This window comes from Micromys minutus (genome assembly GCF_963924665.1).
Source record: "Micromys minutus genome assembly, chromosome: X".
Classification (NCBI taxonomy): Eukaryota; Metazoa; Chordata; class Mammalia; order Rodentia; family Muridae; genus Micromys; species Micromys minutus.
Genome location: NC_137970.1, coordinates 27659372 through 27673987, shown reverse-complemented (window position 1 = coordinate 27673987; position 14616 = coordinate 27659372). Strand labels below are relative to the sequence as shown.

Below are 14616 nucleotides of genomic sequence, written 5' to 3'. Positions count from 1 at the left end.
GTACATTAGTGCTGTTTGTCTTCCAAATAATTTATACCAACATTAGATATTAATCTCCCAGTTCTGTCCATTTCCTAACTATGGGACCAGAATCCAATATAATATATCAAACTACCATCAGATTAACAATGACCAATGGAGTAAGGTGATTCAGACACAAAAGGTCTTCATGATGCTTTGTGAACTATAGACTTATGACAACAACTTAAACAATATATCCAAATGGGGATGCATATTGCACAATGTCCTCATGTGATCTAGAAGCTGTTCTGGAAGAAATAAATGAGAAAATGGAGGAAGGCATCCATATAAGAACAAAACTAATTCTTTCCTACCTTGTTTGTCATCACCAGTAGTCACATCTTGGTTAGAGACAGGAAAGTCAGCCATGTCTTTAACAGATGTCTTCTTGAAAAAAAATTAAATATATAAGTTGAAATAAAAATAAGTGATAATCACACGTGAATAAATGTCTTAAAAGTTATAGTTCATGTCAAAAAATATGTCTCAGTAAGTTCTGACATTTAACCTACTTTATTAATTTGGTTTCCTAATGAGGTATACATAAATTTTCCTAAAGTATTCACATACACAGAGAAAAGAAATTGATTTGAGAAACAGAGATTCTTAGCTGACTGATAAGTAGGTCTACAGTGTGAGTACTTGCCAGGATCTGTAATGTAGTAAATGTTCAGCCTCCTCACTGTAGATGCTTATGTGATGAGCAGATCAAAAATCTCCCCTAAAGCTGGGCACAGTGGCACACCCCCCTTTCTAAAAAGATTTATTTATTTTTATGTGCATTGGTGTTTTGAATGCATGTATGTCTGTGTGAAGGGATCATATCCCCTGGAACTGGAGTCACAGCAGCTGTGAGCTGCCATGTGGGTGCTGGGAACTAAGCCCCGGTCCTCTGAAAGAGCAGACAGATCTCTGTGAATTTGAAGCCAGCCTGGTCTACATAGTGAGTTTTATGACAGCCAGGGCTACATAGTGAGGCTCAAAAAAGAAAATTCCCCTAACTCATAGCTAAGGTTGGGTTGGTAGCCATAAAGTGTTTCCCCTTTTCTTAGGAGAAGGAGGGGAAATAGTGGAAGAGGGGTTTGAAAGGATGGAGCTGGGAGACAAAAGGTAGCTCTGATAGGGAAGGAAAGTGACTTGATTAATGTGAAAAGTTCTCAGTATATTAATTGAATACTCAAATTGATCACATATGAATTATTTTCAAATAGTTTAAAGTCTAGAAACTGTACTAGTAATATATAGTGTGTTTAAAAGCTGCCCAGAGAGCAGAGCTTAAATAGCCACTAAAACAAAGCCATTGTATAATGTGACTGAAGAACTACTTGACTTGACTGTGGTAATGGTTTCACAATGTGTATATATCTCTATACATGTATCAACACATCAAAAACATGTGCATTTATTTTGGTCTTGCTAGATTAATATACTAGACTTCAACAAAGCTAGAAAGTATGTACTCTAAGGCCTCTGCAGTTCAAGGACCCTCATCTGTGCAATTCTTCAAATGTTAATGCCATGGTTACAACATGATGTAGTAGATATTAATTTACTTTAAAGTAAAAAGTTGTATGCATCACTACAGAGAGACCACTACACAGACAGCTCAAACATCCACTGAGTTACATCAAAAAGTGGAAAATCTTTTCTCTGTAAAAAATAGCATAATTATAACATTTCACAAGCTATCTTAAAGACCGTTTAAACCATATAGCAGCTGAATTATACATCCATGGATACTGTTTAAATTCTAGGATGTGGGAAGAAACTTTAAATGCATTTCCTAAAAGAACCATGTTTTACTTTTAAGTTGTGTACATAAAGCTCCAATCTTTCTCTTCATTTTTAATTTAGGTTTTGAGAATTTCATTTCTAAGTGATGTCCGTATATCATTTTTCTCACATGCTCTCCTTCAAATCGTCCTATGTCGTCCCCACTCGCTTTCAAATCCATGGCCTCTACTTCTTTTATAATTATTTTATGAACATATGGATATATGGATCTATGACACTGCCTGCTAAGTCCAGTTAGTGTTGCTTATATGTACATGTTTTAGGGATGACCACTTAGGACTGGGTAACCTATCTGGAATCTTGTCCCTAGAGAAGGCTGATCCTCCCTGTCTTAGCAGTCATTCATTTCCTGTAGCTCTTCATCTAGGGGTAAGCCAATAATAATACCAGTTGACATTCCAACGTGGAAGGAGGAAATCTCACAAGGCCCTCTCACAGTTGATTTATATGGTATCATTTTTCTGTAGGCTAGTACATAGTCCACATCTACATTTTAGCTGTTCCTTCTGAAAGGGTAACTAACACATCCTTTAATCAGTTTGATATGGCATGCATTCCTATCATAAGAGGTGATTCTCCACGGTATAATGAAAGCTCCAGAAATAATTTCTTATTCATAGTCTATTATCTCTGATAAATTATCAAAGTCTTTTCTTACAGTGCTGGGCATTGAACCCAGAATCTCACAGCATTCTAGGCAACTGGCTATTCCACTAAATTATATCCCATTGTGCTTTTCCGTTTCTGTTTTGAGGCAGGGTTTTATTCCGTTTCCCAGGCCTTAAAATCAGCCCATAGCCCAGAATGGCACTGAACTTTTATGATCCTCCAATCTTCACATACAAGCAGTTGCAATACAAAGGTTGCCAGAGAATATGTGTTAATAGTGCATGTCTTTTATTGTCTTCTCCCATATGGACTGTGTTACAGAAGAAAATGATCTAGGAATAAAACAATTCAGACAAAATGAATCTAAAATGTCACTGAAAACCCTAACAGAAGATGTAGCTCAGTGGTAAAGCACTTGCTTAAAACACCAAGAAGAAACAAAAGAGCAAATAAAAATGGACACAAGATTTTAATAGCTATTTCACCAACAAAAGCACACAAATGCCTACCAAGGGCATAAAAAATGTCGAACATCACTGGTCATTTTCAAACTGGAACCATCATGAGATACACATACATCCCACTGCAATGGTTAAAATGAACATGACAGGAGCCAGGGCTATCAGGAATATGAGGAAGGAGGAGTCCTTATACATTCCTGGTTAGATAATTGAAATAATGAAGTTTGGTGGTTCCTAAAAAGTTTAACACATTATGGTACAGTCCAACAATTCTACTAGTAAATACATTGCGAAGAAACACAATCATGTTTGCTCATGTAAAAAACTTACTTATGTAAGTTCATAATAGCCAAAACATGCAACGGGGGGGCGGGGGAGGGAGAAATAAACAAAATGCAACATATTCATACAATGAAAACTATTCTGCAATAAAAATGAATGAAGTACCTTCAAAACATTATACTAAGTGAAAAAGACACTAAAAGCACACATCCACCATTGTCCTATTTATATGAAATGCTTAGAATAGACTAAGAAACAGAAAGATCAATAGGAGCCAGGGAGATGGGTCAGTGGGTCAGAAATCACTTGTCACCACATCTGAGGACCCAAGTTCAATCCCCCAGGTCCCACACTGGAAAGAGAAAGGACTGGCTCTGCAAGTTGCCCTCTATCCTCTTTGCTGATGTCCCAGCCTGTTCACCCAGCACCAAATGAATAAATATGATTAGATTGACTAGTGATCATCAGAGGGTGGCGATGGGAAGTATAGTGAGTGGTGCTAATGAAAAGAGGGTTTGAATTGGGAGTGATGAAAATGTTTTGCTGTAACTGCTCATTTTCCAGAGTTTGTGAAGGCACAGACTATGGTTTACTTCTACATACATCCTGACAGACATGGCAAAAGTTCGGGTTTATTTTTTTACCTCTATCCGATTCAAGTCACAGGTCTGTTGGTTTGCTGGCATTGACTCAGAATAAGAATCAAAAATTGCACACTCCCACTTGGATTTAGGGAAAGCTAGCAGGGAAGAAAAAGAATACATAAGAATATTTACTATAGCCATAGTGGAATGTCTTAGTGTTTCTGTGCTTATTAAATGTAACAACAATGTCAGCTCACTCACATGTACTATTCACATCAAGGTCGTTACAAACACAATCTAGTAGTGCTATTCCCATTTCACAGATACTGAAACTGAGGAACAGGGAAGGCAAACGACTCACTCAAGGGCATATAGCCAGTAAGTGTCCAGCAAAGACCCAAATACCCAGAAGCCCAGCTGACAAATTCTTGCTCTTTTTTATTTTTTTATTTTTTTAAACGACTTTATTTTACAAAACAAAGATAAATGTACAGATTTTAAACATTTTTTGCTTAAAATTATACATTTTTGTCAGTACTGTTTTTTCAGATATTAAAATAATTTTTACATAAAACTATATGAATATATTTTTTAGTCAGTACTTGATTTTTTCAAAGGCTTGACAGTATGCATTGAAAACCTAATAGTTACAATGAGTGTAAAGTACATGCAAAACAAAACGCAACATGGAAATAGTCAAAGTCTTCTTGTTTTGTAAATATTTTTTTGTTTTGTTTTCTTTATTTCTTGGACTTCATACAGTCTGTGAGTTGTTTCTGGGGGAGTGCAAGCCTCCAAATTCTTGCTCTTAGCAATGAATGTTACAATGTGATAATAAATTGCCATACTGGCTATCATGATATGTTAAGTTTTAATTATATTAAACACAATTTTTAAATGAAGTAGCAATAACAATGGTTTAAATACTATGAAGATTAACTAAATATATGCCTCCTTTTAGGTATTGCTAGAAATAAGCAAGATACTAAAACAATATATACTAAATTATACTAAACATAACCATATAAAATACTTATCTCTTTGGTTAGCAGGAGTAACAAAAATAAAAGCATGCATTCTTACTGAATGACAATAGAGAAATAACATTACAAGTCTCTTAGAGCATACAGCTGTAAAAGTATTTGTTAGTTGGGAGGCTCAGGAAAGAGACGTGAGAGAAAAGGGATGCTGCTTGATAAGCTAATTGCCTGGCAGCCGGGTTGCTTCTTAAGAGCGCATTCTACTTTACCATGAGGTAATTAAGAAAGAAAAATCGCAATGACTTTTAAAACGTTGCTAATATTCCAAGAGGAAAAACATGATAAATAGGAGCTATAAATCAAATATGTCAAGATACACTATTAGGAAGTCAAATTTTAAAGAAATGTTTTTGGAAACTAAACACAATGTGTTTTTAACCCTTCCTGGTCTTCCCACCACGGCTGTGCGCTGAAGTGCTGCCATTTGTGGGCAAACAGAAGGCAGTCTTGTGCAGGAAGTTAACACTTCAAAGACTACAGATGACCACAAGCAACTGCTGTCTCCACCCTATCTCTACCTCTCTGTGTCCACTGTCACTTGCCTAGTTCAAGTAGGCACACATAGAATCATTGCAGACAAGAAATGGAATCCCTGCCCCAGGCCAATGCTATTGCTTATGATTTGTTTCCCGCTTTTCTCTTCAGCCTCATCCTGGCCTTTCTTCTCTGTTCTATGCACTCAAACCGCCATAGCCTGAAGTTTCTATTCCTTGAGTGCTCCAACCCCCTTCTCAGCACCTCTCAGTGTACCTGCAGCCCTCTTCCCAGACCACAGAGAAAACACAGTGCCTTTTACATAGCAAACACTAAAACCATTTTAACACAATATATAACAAAATTTTTCTCCTGGAATCCACCCGGTCACCCAGACCTTGAAAGTATCAAAAAAGGGTTTATGCATAGTCCACCAAACATCGGAGGCAACGTAGCCTTACAAGTCTGTCTTCTAATTTGGGAGAAAAAGATTCTATGATTGTAAGTAATATGGCATCTGGTATAATTCCCATTGCCTTATTTGTTTAAAAAAAAAAAAACTTATAGCTTTGAACTACCCTGCTAAAGACCAATTAGAGAAACTAGGATATGTCTCAAGATGCCAAGCTTAAATTTGGTTCTATAAGATTTATTTTCTATCAACAATGAGATTCATTACTTGCTATCCATGACTGTCATGAACAGTGATGTTGGTTCCAATCCATCCAGAAGGCACCATATATAGAACAGATGGTTTATACTTCCTTAGATCATCCCTATAACTTGCATTCTAACATGTGGAAGTGTGATAAAAGTTAAAGAATCTTCAGATGTCAAGAACTCCCTGGTGTCCAGACATCATTTTAAGAAATAAGAGTTTGTTATTAAGCATTCACAAAATATAGCTAAGGTTTATGATGTATAATGAGGCCTTACCTGCTTGCAAGTACTCTGGCTGCAGAGTTGGAGGCAGGCCCTCGGGCAGTGGGTAGCCGTTCTTCCGGGCTACAATGAGATGAAATGCAGCACAAAACTCAGGCAAGGTCAGGGCTCCATCACAATCAGCATCACTGAGTTCCCTAGAAGATAAAAGATGTCACGAGTTGTCTGTCATGCAATATCAGCCTCAAGCATGAACATGCAGTTCCCAGATTCCTGCCCATGGCCTGTGATAACCTCAAAGTTTCGTAGGCAAACCCATGTGAAATCTCAGGGGCCACTGAGAGGGAAAAAAAACAAGCTGATTTGTAACAGTATAATCAGTGGGACTTTGTAAATGAAAATGGAACTTCTTTCGGCTCTCTGATAGGTCTGTTTTTTTTGTTTTTTTTTTTTTTTTTGTTGTTTTTTTTTTCAACAACGAGACAAGGCATAGGAACCTCTAGTGAGGAAAAAAAAGTGATCCTTGTGTTTTTGCAGTTACCTGACAGTTGCTTAATAAGTTCAGGCTGTGTAGTGTGAAAAGTGCTGGAGTCAATGTTGGAACTGAGCCAAGAAAGGGCAGACCCAGCCACTAAGGACTTCATTCAGACCATAGACATAAGCACTTCATTTTTTTTTCAGTTTTAAAGGAAAATGTTTTCAAGCAATGTGCATTCTGGTAGCAAGTTAGTCTCTGCATGAGAATTTTTTTTCTTAGAAAACTGGGCATAGTGGTATATACCTGTTAGCTCAGTGCTTAGGAAATAAAAGCAGGAGTTCAAGACTAGCCTTAGCTACATAGCAATTGCAAAGCCAGCCTGAGGTACATGAGACCCTGTTTTAAAACATGAACAGAGATGGGATGGGCAAAAGGAGGAGAAAGAAGAAAAATACAGAAGAGAAGAGCACAGAGAAAACAAGAGAGTATATAGGAATACAAATAGATTCAAGAAATACTGGTTGCATCATATTTTAATATAAAAGCTGGTACTGGAAAAGAGAAACATGAAGAAAGGGAGCCTTAAAAAGGCATGTCTTTACTTCCATCGCCATCTTGCACTAAAACACAAAAGAAACCTATTTGCTAAAAGATCCCTTAAGCACCAACATCTCTGTGGTGTACAGACACAAGCATCCTTGAATATAGGGACAAGTGCAGAAATGACTCTTGTAAAACTGTACTAATAAGATGTTGCTATTGGGGAAAATCTCTAAGGAAAGATCTGTAACTTTGCTGTGGACCATTTGCATCCTCCTATTCCCCATGAGACTGTTACTCTCATTCAGAATGCAGCAGCCCTGAAACAGCTGCTCCCCGGGGTGAGGCATCTGGGAACTGCATCAGATGCTGGATGGAGAGTATGCCATTTAGCCTTCATGCATTTGTCTCTACAAAATGACAGGAAGCCTCACAGGGTAATGTTAACACTGGGAATTCTGCCAAAACAGACTTTATTCTTTTCAAAATGCTCATTTTTTACCCTTAAAATCTAACATAAGACTTGTTGCCAAAAAAAAAAAAAAAAGCTATATTATACGGCTGAAACGTCTAAATCCAGCTCAAAATCCCAGCTACACTGGCATGCACAATATAACAGGAATAGTTTTTCAATAACATGCTATGTGATTCCAAATTCTCTCATAATTTTGTAATGCCTCATAAAAAACTCTTTACATAAATATTCCAATGTTTTAATATATATTTATAACAGCATGGTCCACAAAGGCAGGAGTTTATGGTGCTGAGCATTTTCAGACATGCAAAGAGAGCCATCTGGACCATTGCAGCACAGCCCTCCTGGAGCTCCAACTGTGGCAGAGCCGACACTACAGCTGCACAGGCTGAATTAGGGCCCAGCTGTGAGACACCTGCCAAATTTACAAAGTTCACAGGCATCTAGAAAAGACAAATTTAACTTTGTTCCAGAATGTTCTTGGACCTCTGTTCACCCTACCTTATAAAATATTGTGAAAAATGGCTTTTCAAGGTCCTCTGGCTCCTTGCCTCACACCAAGTTAAAAATATGAAAATAAAATGTATGACAGAATGTCTCACATGTGCACTACGGCTTAGACTGAAATCAGGATGGGAAAAGAATAAAAGTAGAAAATTCCTTTTCTTACATGTACATATATATGTGTATGTTGTGTGTGTGCCACATGAATTCAGTGTCCTATCAGGCCAAAAAGTCTGTTGAATCCCCCAAAGCTGGAATTACATGCACTCAAGAGTGCCATGTGGGTGTTAGGAACCAAAATCGGCCCCTCTAGAAGAGAAGCTATCTCTCCTGTCTGCAGAAATTACTTTTAAACTAGTAGCTAAGACTTAGAGTTCACAGCTCACTGTGGCTTTCATATGATTTTATTTAAATCTTCATGGCAACAAAAACCTGAGTTCTATTCACTCTCAATCATTTTTTAAAATTATCCAGAAAATAACTTTTTCAGGGCTAGGAGTAGGGTTCGGCACCTGGTATGTGTGAGGGCCTGGGTTCAAACCTTAGCACCACCAAAACCAAAATCAAACATCAAAGCTTACTTGAGAGGCTGAAGCACAGCACTTGCTGCTAGTCTGAGGCTAGCCTGAGCTACACAGTGAGTTACAGGTCATTCTAGACTAGAGAGCAAAACTCCATCTTAAAGCAAACAAAAATCGCATCTTAAGAAATTAAATTCCAAAACAACTAAAAGCTGAGTATACAATAAGACTTGGTAGTAAATGTACTCACCAAATGTAAGAGAGTTCTGGAATAGAGAGCTTTGATTTGGTGAAGAAGTTCTTGGCCACAGAGCCTGTCAAGAGCCATAATTTAAGTCAGCTATTACTCGTCAGAAGCAGCTTTTATGTGCAAGCAAACCACCATGGTTCCCTTTAGCAAGCTTTACCAAATAACCACAAATGCATTTATTCCTCACGCAACAATTCCAAGGACTGTCATAAAAGCAGCATGGGGGAGCCCCGGACATCTGAGGGTCAAAGATCAAGCCTTCTTGTTGCAAAAATGAGAAAAATACAAATAAAAGGAATATAGAATATGTAAAAAGAAGATGAAATGACAAAATGTTCATGACAAATACAAATCAGATTAACTGCTGTATATTTACCAAAACTGCACATTTTCATTAAAAACCCATAAGAAAACCTTCAAAATTACTTAAGTAAATAAAAATATGTTGGGTTTTATATTTAGAGAATAGAAAAGCAATATAAAGCCATGGGAAAAAATGATAAGCAAAAAGGATAAAAGGGGGTATCATTAACCCTACCAAAAATACTGAGAAATCGTTTTGATGAGATTTAAGATTTCTTGGTGGAACTTTCAACAATTCAGCCAGGACTCTTCATCATAAATTTACCTATGTCAGTTGAATTTGAGCCATCACCCCATTTGTCCCAGCTGGGCTTGAAATGTTAGCCTTTACTGGGATTTCTCATGCTTTCATGCTCCTAACAGTTTCAAAATTCAGTAGCTTCATCTCTAACACAAAAGAGCGTCCAAAGCCCCAAGATCTGTTCTAAGATAAGTCAAAAGTCTCCCAGAGCAATTATAACTGTTCTAGGTAGCTTTAAAACAATAAGGCTAGGTGGGAATTTAGTTGGTAGTAGATACTTGACTGCCATGTGCAGAACCCTGGGGTCCATGCCCCTACAACTAAATAAACAAACATGGCCTGAATAGCTTTAATTCCGACACTTGGTAAACAGAGGAAGGCAGTCTCTGTGTGTTTGAAGCTAGCCTGGTCTACATAGCAAGTTCTAGACCAACAGAGGTTACATAGTAAAACAATGTCTTCAAAATAAATTTTTTGAAGAGTTATAATGGTTCCTGAAGCAATACAACTTTCTTTTGATAAATTATTAAGAATCAAAAGCAAAAGCAAAGCATCAATCACCCAATGAGCCTTCTCCCTAAATGTACTCTCAATAATGCTAACACATGACTCTTGGCTACCAATGAAACCCACCATCTGTGAAACGCTTGACAGACAAATCTTGTTGGCCCATTTACACAGGTATCCAAGATGTTAAGACATTGTCTTCCTCCTATCAGTCTGTCTTCTGCTGGATCCATTCTCTCCAAAGCACAGTATACCCAACCTGTTAGCTTATGCTGGCTTTCACACCAGAGACTATCATACCACAGAGTCTCAAAAGAGTTAGGTGGAAGGCATTGGGAAGCTGACAACTATCAAGTTCAGCTGTGTCCCAGATGTCACCAGCTAAAGAAGGAGCAGAGGAGAAAGCCTGAGTCCTCTCTACTTTGAGTGCACCATGTGACAAGTACTCATGTACTTTCACTCCAGCTCCACAAAAAAGCCACCAGCAAAACAGGTTGTTTATATGAAAATACTACAGCTGAGGGGTGGAGAAGACTGGAGTAGGGAGTCACTGCTCCTAAGCAGCTGTGTTATAGGGGGTGATGGAGAGGTGAATTAGGTTATGATTTTTTTTTTTTCTGTGAATGAACTAAAACCACTTAACTGCACAGTTTAAATGGTAAGTTTCGTGGTATATAAATTATATCTCAAGTAAGATATTTATTTTAAAAATCATCAACTATCATTCATGAACTTTTTCACTGTAATCAAGCTAAACATTTTAAAAGAATTTATGAGACAATCCGAAAACTTTGAACAATGAAGACTTTATTGTGTTAAAGAATCTGTGGGTTTTTTCTCACATATATCAGGGAGTTCTGGTTATGTTTTTTTAAGAAACCCAAAGATATATCCTGAAATTTTTTTTCAAACCAATGGTCTGGCAATCGAACCTCAAGGTCATGCTGCTAAGAAGGAATATAAATAAGACGGCCAGCACTTGTCCATGGGGGTTTGTTAGAGTTGTAAGTTGTGTTTTGCTGCACTTGAAATTCTACAAAAATAAAAAGGTTGAAAGAAATGTTTAAAACCCCTCCAACAATGACTTACTCAGATTTGGCTAAATATCGGCATATATTGTAAAAAGACTCAGATGAGCAAGAGGTAAGTTTATCCAGAAGCCAACGTACGTAATCTGGATGTCTGTCTATTCTAAATCATGATGGTAAGATTCCCTTGTTATTTCTATACTATTCTTCCTTCCATAAGGTCATTTATCACCCACCAATCACCAAAATCATGTCGGCCTTCACATATACAAGAATATATCAACTATTACCTTATTCCAGAGAAAATTAGTATTAATCCAAGTTTCACTGTTAGCTTAGAATGATCAAACTCACACTATTATTCTTTACATTTGGCGTGGAAGAAGAAAGTTTTGCCATTTTTTTTCTTCCAGACTCTACTATTCACTGTTTGCTTAGTCTTCAGCCTGGTAAAATGTGGGCACATGGGAATTAAATAAATTCCTCTCAGCTTGAATTTTACATGAGGGCACAACAGGAAAGCAGCTATCTGAAGAGAATCTACAAGAACTGACAATAAGCAAATGCTGGCCAGTTTTCCCATCATATCTAAATTTCAAGAACCATGAAAGAAAGATTTAAGCCAAAGAAAATGAGCATGAGCTTACACTTCTGGGGGCAGGAGAGCTGAGAAGACTTCTGGCAGGAAGGCTACACTGTCTTTGTTCTAATTCGAATGCAACAAATAAGCAAGTTAAGGTGTCCCTTGGCACTGTCACCAACTGTTCCAAGTGCTTTAGCTGATAAGGTGCAGGATCTGGACGAAGTTACCCCAAACTCCCATTTACCCTTCTGCAATAGCAGTGTACTTTTCCCAAGGTCATTCCCAGCATGACTTAAATTTGATAAGAAATTCTACCTTAGAGGAATACAAATTGGGATCAAAGAAGGTTATAATATTCATTTTATATTGACTATTTTTTTAAGATGTTCTCCAGTTATTCACACGGGCCCCATGTTCCCGGACACCATGTTCTCTTACCTGAAATGAAGGAACTCGGGTCTGGCTGGAGGGACCGAAACTGATTGACATAGTACTCCCGCTGTTCTTCAGTTATTCTCCAGGGCTCCTCTGGGTAATTACTGTTGTTATCCTGCAGTTCTCTCTCCACTGAAAAGGACTTTAAAAAACAAAGTGTCACAGAACTTGCCTGCCATGAGATGAGTTATGAGACTCAAACACCAATAAGTGTTATTTTGTATTTTTCTTAATTTCTCACCAAAGGAATAAACAAAACTGCCTCATAAAAAGAATTTAACCAAAACATAAACTATAATATTAAGGAGACAGCAAGCTTCACAGTTTGTTTCTATCTTCCAAGTTAACATGAATATGAAATACTGAACAGGTAAAGAATGATGACAGGTTTTAAGACAGCCACTCTTCTCTTCAACGATTCATCACATTTGACCCTATCAGATTAGCTAAGTGCATAACAATACATTTTTCACATGTATGTGGATGGCTTATTGGGGGGAGGAGGTAAATCTGCTATCAGGAGTCTTCAAGTGAACACTACTGTATGTATTGAGACAGAGTCTCTCAACGGAAGCTTTAACTCTATTAAGGCTACCCGAGTTAGCCAGCTTGATCCCTGACTTCACCTTCCAAGTACAAAAATTATAAGCAGGCTACTATGCCCAGTGAACATTAAACAGGTTCTAGAGACCTGAACTCTGGTCTTCACATTTGCATAGCAAGTGCTTTATCTGCTGAGCCATCTCCTTAGTTTCAGATGCTTCGATGTTCTTCAAAGAACATATGGCAACACTAGAACTGCATAATCTTTTTATTTCATTTGTTTTGTTTGTTTGTTTGTTTTGAGACCAGATCTCACACTCTAGTATAGCCCAGGCTTGCCTAGAACTCACTATGTAGCCAAAGTTAGGTTTGGATTTACTGTAATCTTGATTTATGCTCCTGCATGCTGGAATTATTGGTATGAGCTATTATAGCTGGGTTACTCTTTTTCTACTGTTGCATTGACATCATATAAATTCAGGAGTCAAAATTTCCACACCCAACCCAAGTCCCTGGGTTTGTGGTATTGCCATCTGCAGGGTAACAAAGAGGTGCATCAAACCTGCCACTAGAGGGCAGGCATGCCAAATTTTAAGATTTAAGAGCTCAGAAGTCCATAGAAAAACAAAAGCCATACTAGGTTTTCCAAACAGAAACAAAACCGAAGCGCTGAAAGAAACATCTGGGGCTTTGCTCCATTCTTGCCATTTACCTTAAAACCATAAATTTTTACGAAGAGCCATGTCCATGGAACCAAGAGGTCACAAAGAAGGCAAAAAGAAACTAGTAAAGAAAAGACAGTTATCACTGCACGGAAGTCTTCATGCTAAATGTCAACAATCTACTGCATCACCTGGCACTAAATGGGAACTCCTGCTCCCTAGGAGTACATTCTTTCTCTCTTGGGAATGAAGCCTCCCAATCTAGTCCCTGTTCATGCTAGCCCATGGTTATTCTTTCTTCAATCTCACAATTGGAGAAAATTTGAGAAATTGAGAAATTTGAGAGAAAAAAACTATCAATCTTGCAGCTACCTTCTTTCCTATTTCTAGCACTTCTTGCCTGGGTAGGCATTAGTCACTTTTTATTGGATATTTTATGTATTTACACTTCAAATATTATCCCCTTTCTCCCCTCTTCCATGCTCCCACTCCCCATACCTTTGCTTCCATGAAGATGCTCCCACTCCCACCCACCCACTCCCACCTCATCACCCTGGCATTCCCCTACACTAGGTAATATAAGTCTTGGTCTATTCTGACAGAATCTGGAAAGAGACAAGAAAAGGTGATCAATCCCTCTATTTAAAAGTCTACAAACACTCAGCTGGATGGTGATCCTCCTACTGAGGGAAATCACTTACCCAGCATGGGTGTGGCCCTGAAATCACTCTCCATTATTAAAACCCAAGCCTGTAAGATTATCTGTTGCTTGTCAAAACAGCCTACCTCCCCGGCCTGCCCATCAGGACTCTTACAGTCCATGATACTCTTTGCTGACTTGGTAGGTTTGCACTTCCCCATGAGCTCACATATTTTATAGACCAAACTCAGATCTTCATCCCAGGAAACTCTTCCTCTGGTGCCAGCCTGATGAAATCCTTTCCTTTCTTACATCGTTCTGCTCCAAAGTGCCCTCTCCATGTCTCTACCATGTGTATACCCATAACTGAGGTCACTTCCTGCCCCAACACAGCCTATTACAGAGGTAAGCAACAACTATGTGTAAATGTGTAGACGAATGGCCTAACTCATATCTGTTATCATCTAGATTGGGTACATAGCATGCTGGCCTTTAAGATGCTTTGGCATAGGGAGCTCTTTTCTTGGAAGAACAACTTTTGTCAGATTAAAGATATGAATGATAAATGTACAAACCAACAAGCAGACAAAGCAAAACCTGAATAAATACACAGGCAGCCCATGATTCAGAACAAGGGCCAGATGTGACTTAAACTATGAAGAAGGAAGAAGCATCTGTGAGATTAGGACAGAAGCAATA

At 38.1% G+C, this 14616-nt stretch overlaps 1 protein-coding gene across 9 annotated transcripts in view; it reads right to left on the bottom strand.

Moving 5' to 3' along the window:
- Positions 1–14616, bottom strand: part of REPS2 (RALBP1 associated Eps domain containing 2) — a gene marked incomplete at both ends in the record, with an annotated part of 213101 nt that overhangs the window by 99365 nt on the left and 99120 nt on the right. For 6 of the 9 annotated variants that reach the window (XM_080910746.1, XM_080910748.1, XM_080910752.1 and 3 more), the window contains 5 exons: positions 336–408; positions 3812–3906; positions 6202–6344; positions 8916–8979; positions 12076–12214. In XM_080910746.1, the coding sequence (XP_080766872.1) occupies positions 336–408; positions 3812–3906; positions 6202–6344; positions 8916–8979; positions 12076–12214 (514 nt within the window). The remainder of the gene's footprint in view (positions 1–335; positions 409–3811; positions 3907–6201; positions 6345–8915; positions 8980–12075; positions 12215–14616) is intronic. The other 3 variants (XM_080910751.1, XM_080910753.1, XM_080910749.1) reach the window with 1 other exon arrangement.